The 7,456-nt window shown below is 53.4% G+C and overlaps 1 protein-coding gene across 1 annotated transcript; it reads right to left on the bottom strand.

Moving 5' to 3' along the window:
* Window positions 1–3,155: 3,155 nt before the first annotated feature.
* On the bottom strand, window positions 3,156–5,148 carry ST6GALNAC1 (ST6 N-acetylgalactosaminide alpha-2,6-sialyltransferase 1; the record flags this gene model as incomplete). Its single annotated transcript, XM_079905241.1, is given in 9 exon segments — window positions 3,156–3,336; window positions 3,556–3,563; window positions 3,567–3,698; window positions 3,700–3,731; window positions 3,894–4,059; window positions 4,571–4,602; window positions 4,605–4,614; window positions 4,618–4,662; window positions 5,080–5,148. Coding segments are annotated over 9 exon segments (675 nt in total).
* Between the last annotated feature and the right edge of the window lie 2,308 nt (window positions 5,149–7,456).

The following is a 7,456-nucleotide window of genomic DNA, read 5'->3' as shown; positions in this document are numbered from 1 at the left end:
TTTTAAAAAATTATTTATTTATTTTTGGCTGCATTGGGTCTTCGTTTCTGCGTGCGGGCTTTCTCTAGTTGCGGCGAGCGGGGGCTACTCTTTGTTGCGGTGCGCAGGCTTCTCATTGCGGTGGCTTCTCTTGTTGCGGAGTATGGGCTCTAGGCGTGCGGGCTTCAGTAGTTGTGGCACGTGGGCTCAGTAGTTGTGGCTCGCGGACTCTAGAGCGCAGGCTCCGTAGCTGTGGCGCACGGGCTTAGTTGCTCCGCGGCATGTGGGATCTTCCCGGGCCAGGGATCAAACCCATGTCCCCTGCATTGGCAGGCAGATTCTTAACCGCAGTGCCACCAGGGAAGTCCTGAAACCAATTTTCTTAATGTAAAAACGAATCTGTTTCATCAACAAATGTACTGCTCTTGTGGGGATGCTGGTAATGGTGGAGGCTGTGCATGTGTAGGGGCAGCAGATCTATGGAAAATCACTGTGCCTTCCTCCCAGTGTTGCTGTGAGCCTAAAACTGCTCTAAGAAAATAAAGTCTTGGGAATTCCCTGGCGGTCCAGTGGTTAGAACTCTGTGCTTTCACTGCCGTGGGCCCGGGTTCAATCCCTGGTCAGGGAATTAAGATCCCCCAAGGTGCATGGCATGGCCAAAAAAAAAGTCTTGAAAACAACCACACAAATCGATTCGGCTAATACTGAGTGGAAAACAATAAAATTCATATGTAATGGAAATTTGCCTTATACTCAGCTATCTAGAATCCAAACACCTGATTGTTTTGCAGTTGTCAAGTAAACAGAGGGAAGGGTCTCCTTCCCACCATGGGAGCTGAAGGACAGTCAGTCCTCTCCCTGCCGGCCGGCAGCCAGAGCACACGTTCAGGTGGAGAAGCTTCTGCCCCCTGGATGCTCCACCTGGGCCAATTGGGAGATGCAGGGATAAACATGGATTTCTTGTAAGTGATGCAGAAATTTACAAGGATTTCTTGTACATGATGAAAGCCCATTGGAGTTCTGGCAGATACCTGGTGGGAGTGACACAGTGGTGTTGTCCCCAGTGGACAGTTCCAGTGGCAAGATCGAAGTTGGACACAGGCTCAGCTCATGTGACAAGTCACATGACCACCTATTTGGACTTGACTTTATACCTGAGAGCACTGAGAGCTGGGATCAAAAAAAGAGGACATAATTGAAATTGTGTGTGTGTGCACAGGGGTATATGGTGAGGGAAGTGCTAGCCAGTGGCCTTCAGTTGGTACCCAGAACTGCACAGACCTGCCCCACCCTCCCGTCTGCTCTGGCTGAGTCCTCGTGGGGAACCTCACGTACCTGTGCTTTCCCCAGAGCACAAGATCAGGCAAGGTCTCCTCTTTGCTGCTGGTCCCTGTTGACAGTCGCCCACCTCATCAAAACAAATCAAGTCCTCACTGCCTCCTTCCCCAGTGAACCCTGGAGCTCAGATGTTCACGCCAAGCCTTGTCTGCTGGCCTCCCTGGCTGCTGCAGTCGGGGAGAGAGAGGGGCAGGGATATGAGCTCCAGCCACCATCCCCCTCCAAATCACTGGACTTGGCCCCCTCGGATTAGACAAGGAAGGAGAGAGGAATGCCAAGGCAGAAGATACCTCTAGATACCTCCAAGGCAGACCCTCAAAAGGCAGTAGAGTGGGATGCTCAAGAGGGTGGATTGCAAAGCCCACAGTCTCAGCTCCACTGTTTACTGACTGTGAGCTGGGACAAGTTCCTTAAGTCACTATGCCTCAGTTTCCTCATCTGTAACATGGGAATGATCACAGTACCAACTTCATAAGAATTGCTACTCTCATTAAATGTGCCTTCAACAGTTCCGGAAATGTAGGAAGCACTATATAGATGTTAGCTGTTTTAGTCCTGTGTAGACTGAAAAGTGACATGTCAGGGACAGACACTGGACCACGAGAAAGATGGGGCTCTTTTTGGTGAAATGCTGTATCTGCCCACGCTACCAGGCATCCGATGGTGTGATAGGAGTGCTACACATGAAAGCCTGGTGTCACCAGGTGTGTTGCTGGCGGATATGCTGCAACAAGTCCTCCCACCCTCAACTGCCTTGAGTGTACACACTCCTCCCAACAAGAGGTCAAGGCTGTTTCCCCACCCCTTAACTCTGGGCTGGCCTTGGACTTTCTTCAGCCACTAGAATGTGGCCAAAGTGACAGTGTGTGCCTTCTGACAGTCGGCCTCAAGTGGCCTTGTAGCTTCTGCTCCTGTGTTCTTGGAACCGTCTGCCGCCACGTCCAGGAGCTCAGGCTAGGCCCCTGGAGAATGAGAGGCCTCAGAGAGGAGGATGGAAGCTCCCAGCTGAGAACCAGCATGAACCAGACAGAAGTGTGAGGCCATCTTGGACCATCCAGCTCCAGTGCAGCCTCTGGAGGCCTGCAGCTGCATGGGTGACCCCAGACCACAGGAGAAGGGAGCTGAGCCCAGCCCCAGTTGTTGATCCATAAAATCATGAACAAATATGTGGTCATTTTTTTAAGCCTTCAGAATGTGGCAGACCTGGAGGACAGCTCCCCAGGGAGCTGGGTTGTTCCTAGGCCCTGTCTTTGGGGTGAAGCTGCTGCTGACATCTGGGGGCCCCAGCAACAGTGGCACTTCCTCCCTCGGTTTCCATAGGGGGCTCATGCTGTGCCATTTGTCCAGCCCTTGTCCACAAATGTGGAAGCAGTTTTCTTATCACATCTCAGATCCTAGACTCCTGGCCTGCTTGCTGAGGAAATGCTAAGTTCTCATTAGCCCGAAGAGGACGGCCAGTTTAGGACGATTGCACACCAGAGAGCAAGCTGAACACCCCAGGTGTCATCACTGAAGTAGAAGGCGGGATGGGAGGGAGGGGAACTTTAACCAAATGGTTATGAGTCCTTTCATGGAGATTCTATTAGAACATTAAGAAAAATGTTCTGGGACCACCTCTCCCCCAAAAAAACACCTTTATATATATTTTTGCAATTTATTATTTATTTTTAGCATTAAAAAAATTTAAGTACAGTTGATTTACAACGCTGTGTTAGTTTCAGGTGTACAGGACTTTTATTTTTATATTTCTAAAATTTCTATTTATTTATTTTTGGGTGTGTTGGGTCTTCATTGCTGCACACGGGCTTTCTCTAGGTGCGGCGAGTGGGGGCTACTCTTCATTGCGGTGTGCGCGGCCAGGCCGATTCCTCTCTGCTCGCCTTTCCCAGAGGCACATGCTGGAAACCCCGATTGCCCAGTATAAGGAGTGACTGGGCCAGGGAGAAGGCAGTAAAGCCGTAGAAGGACGTCCGAGTACCCACATCCTGTTCGTAGCCCTTAATGACAGCTCCACTCAGTCTAGATGGAAAGACAAAATCAGACAGAACACGTGCGTGCGGAAGGGGGATGCATGGAAAGGAAGGAGAAACCGGGAGACAGCACTGATTTACAGAAACTCTCTGGAGAGCCCAGGAACCCCGCCTTCCAGATACAGGCACGGAACACCCTCTCAGATCTCTCAGAAGAGCCCAGCTCTGCAGGAGAGGGGGTGGGAGGGGGCCGGGGAGGGGAGCTCACCGGAACAATTAGTCATGGCCGTCTATCTCTGGGCCCACTTGGGAGTTGTTCAGGATGCCCCCGTTGCCCACCACGGCACAGGTGATGCACCGGGAGCTCCCAGCAGGGAGGCTGGCCAGGAGCAGCTGCTGCTGGGGCGCCGGGTGGGGGGAAGCAGGGCACGACCTTCTGCACCACTGCAAGGAGGCGACTCCATTCAGAGCCCTGGAAGGGCCAGGGATCCAGTGGCATTTCTCCCAGGGCCGGTGGCCCCCAGGGAAGAGGCGGACCAGACACAAAAAGCATGGTCCTCTGCTGGGGCCTAGCACACACCCCGGCCCCTGGGGCCGAGGACTCACAGAAATTGAGCTCCATGAAGCCGAAGGGTGGAGCGAAGTGCTCCAGGCGACCCCACTCGCTCTGGTCGAAGTGTCTGGAGTCCAGGAAGAGGGTGACGTTGGGCAGAAAGAGATTCTGGAGCCGGGGTGACTTGGAGGCTTTGATCTTCACTGAGTCAGGGCAGGTCTACATGCAGGAGGATGGGTCAGGCAGGGAGAGGCCCAGGAAGGCCATGGCCAAGGGCTGGCTGGGTGGGGGTGGGGTGGGGCAGGGGCTGGTTGGGCGGGGGTGGGGTGGGGCAGGGGCAGAAAGCAGGCCTCAAAGCTGGGAAGGCGTCGGTCTCTGCTACCCCTTTCATCCTGTTCCCAGGGCCTTCTGGCGCCCCCCTCGCCATCGATCGTCCCAGCCCACTGTGGTCAGGAGGGCTCCCAGGGAACCAGTGGTCCTCAGCCCTCAAGGCAAATGTACCTTCCTATGTGTGAGAGGAGTGGACCAGTCTGTGAACATGCTGTGGGTCCAAGGGCTGTGCGTGGTTGCCATGACGTGTGTGAACATCCATGCTCTGAAGGCTCCCTTCCCAGCGCTGTGGGCCCCGGCTGTTTCTCTAAGGGCCGTAGCCGAGGCAGAGCTTAGGATGGGAGCCTGGGAAGGAAGGGAAGGTGGGGCCTCGGGGAGGTGGGGGGCAGGAAAAACTCCCCGTCTGGAGGCCGCTCACCTCCAGGCTGTATTTTCCTCAAAATCTCAGTGCGGCTCAGACTTGAAGTTGGCGGCCCGCAATCTCTGGCCTCTCTGGGTGGTGGGGCTCTGGAGAGGGGCTGAGGACACAGGTGGCCTGGGTTCTGTCCTTGGGTGGGACAGTCTCTCTGGTGGTTCCTCTGACTCCTTTCCCGTTGGCCCCGCTCCCGCAGGGGTCTGCACCCCAGCCTGATTTTCTGGAAGGGGTGTCCTTGCTGTGGCGGCTGCGTTGCCCTGCAGCTTCGTGGGCACCATCCTTTTGGCCGTTGGCCTCGCGCTCTGGTCCCCTGACCCTTTGGTCGTCCTCGGGTCCTGACTGTTCAGCGACGGCGCCTCCGTCCAGCCAGAGGCCACCCCCTCGACTTGAGCTCTCAGGGGCAGTGTGTCCCCCACGGCGTCCTTGCTCGCCTATGTCTCTGTTGCTGCCGTCCTGGCTGTGCTGGTGCTCTGCCTGGCTCCTTTGGCACTGGCCTTGCCAGCCTCCGCTCCTCTGCCCTCTCCAGCTGTGTTGGCTGTGGCCTCGGGCGGTGTGTCCCGCATGCTGGTCCCCTCACTGACTCCACGTGGGTGGTTGTCCTGCTTCCAGTAGGTGGGTGCCTGGGACGTAGCCTTTTGCAGCAACTCTGGAGACCTTTCCTTAATGTTCTCTCGATGCTGATTCCTAGAGACAGAGATGACTTTGGATGAAGGCTGAAGGCTGTAGGGACTTGAGAAACATATCTAGTATCTATCTTTGTGTCTCAAGTGGACATCAAACCAGTCTCCAGGAGAGACGAGGGACGAGCCCTCAGCATCCACTACCCAAAACTAAGCTGCACTTGTTGGCCATGGGTCTGGAAACTTACTCTGACCAATAAAGAACCTTTAGTGGTGGCACGGAGTTTGGGGAGGTGGAACTGGTTGCCAAGGGCAGAAATGAACTGCTCACCCCCAGCTCTCCATGTTTGCACCTTTGTGGCTCCTAGCATCTGCTACATTCCCAATTGTGAGTCTAAGAATGAGTTTGTGTGAACTAGTCCTGTCATCTCATATCTGTATGATTCAGTGGACCTTTTTTTTAAAATAAATTTATTTATTTTATTACTTATTTATTATTTTTGGCTGTGTTGGGTCTTTGTTGCTGCGCGCGGGCTTTCTCTAGTTGCGACGAACGGGGGCTACTCTTCGTTGCGGTGCGTGGGCTTCTCATTGCGGTGGATTGTCTCGTTGTGGAGCACGGGCTCTAGGCACGTGGGCTTCAGTAGTTGTGGCTCGCGGGCTCTAGAGTGCAGGCTCAGTAGTTGTGGTGCATGGGCTTAGTTGCTCCGTGGCATGTGGGATCTTCCCGGACAAGGTCTTGAACCCGTGTCTCCTGCATTGGGGGGCGGATTCTCAACCACTGCGCCACCAGGGAAGCCCCAGCCCAGTGGACCTTTTTTAAAAAAAAATAAAGCATAGGTAACAAAGGTAACTTTGTCCACAGGGAAAGACGCATTCCTGTTAAGACCATAGCTGTCAACCTTGATTTTTTTTTTTTTTTTTCGGTACGCGGGCCTCTCACTGCTGTGGCCTCTCCCGTTGCGGAGCACAGGCTCCGGACGCGCAGGCTCAGCGGCCATGGCTCACGGGCCCAGCCGCTCCGTGGCATGTGGGATCTTCCCGGACTGGGGCACGACTGTGTCCCCTGCATCGGCAGGCGGACTCTCAACCACTGAGCCACCAAGGAAGCCCTTCCTTTGGTTATTAACGCATACTTATAACTGCTGCCTTGAAGTCTTTCTCAAATGTGTTCAACTTTTGGACCTCTTCAAAAGCAGTGTATATTGCCTCATTTTTTTCCATGTGTGTGAATCACACATTCCTGATTCTTTGCATGTCTTAAAGTTTTTTTGCTGTTGTTGAAAATTGGACATTTTAGATGATATATTGTGGCAACACTATATACTGAATCTCCTCCTGCTCTGAGCCTTATTGTTGTAACTGTTGTTTGTTTGGACACTGGTTTATTTTTATTTTATTTTATTTTATTCTTTTTGCGGTACGCGGGCCTCTCACTGTTGTGGCCTCTCCCATTGAGGAGCACAGGCTCCGGACGCGCAGGCTCAGCGGCCATGGCTCACGGGCCCAGCCGCTCCGCGGCATGTGGGATCTTCCCGGACCGGGGCACGAACCCGTGTCCCCTGCATCGGCAGGCTCAACCACTGCGCCACCAGGGAAGCCCCTGGACACTGGTTTATTTGTTTAATTCTTAACTGATTCTGTGAAGTCAGCTTCCCGGTTTGTGTGTAGAGATGCATCTGCTGATGTCTCCGCTCAGATTTTTCTTTTTCTTAAAAAATTTTAAAAAAAATCTTTTAACCTGATTTCCTACAGATCACCCCAGGTCAGCATAGCCACTTATTGGTCAAAAGTTGTGCTTAAGCCCCCTTAACCAGTTATATTTTTATTTCTCAACTATTGGATGTAGGTGTGTAGCTAGGAGACAGCTTTCACAGTTTGGGAGTTCACAGTTTTGCCCCATGGCCATTCCCTCTGAGGGGGTGCAGCCTCGGGCATCTGCACAGTCTTCCAGACCACCGAGGACGAGTGTGATTTTATTTGGGTGCGAATCTCAGGAGTCACCCTGGGGCACAGCAGCTCACTGTTCAGCCGGCATTTGGTCAGAATTTGTGCTTCAGTCCCTTGATCCAGTAGGGCTCCTGCTCTTTGCTGATGGATCTGTGTGGTGCAGAGAGTGCTCTCAAATCTGCTCTGTATCCTGCTCTGACTGCTCCTGCATGGGTGCAGCCTAGCACACGCACCCACCTTCTGGACGCCCCAGGGGTGAGTGGGATCCTGGGAAATCTCTTCTTGGCTGTCTCTTTCCCTG

The sequence above is a fragment of the Stenella coeruleoalba genome (genome assembly GCF_951394435.1).
Source record: "Stenella coeruleoalba genome assembly, chromosome: 19".
In the NCBI taxonomy this organism is placed as follows: Eukaryota; Metazoa; Chordata; class Mammalia; order Artiodactyla; family Delphinidae; genus Stenella; species Stenella coeruleoalba.
Note: the sequence above shows the minus strand (reverse complement) of the source record. Positions and strands in the feature narration are given on the sequence as shown.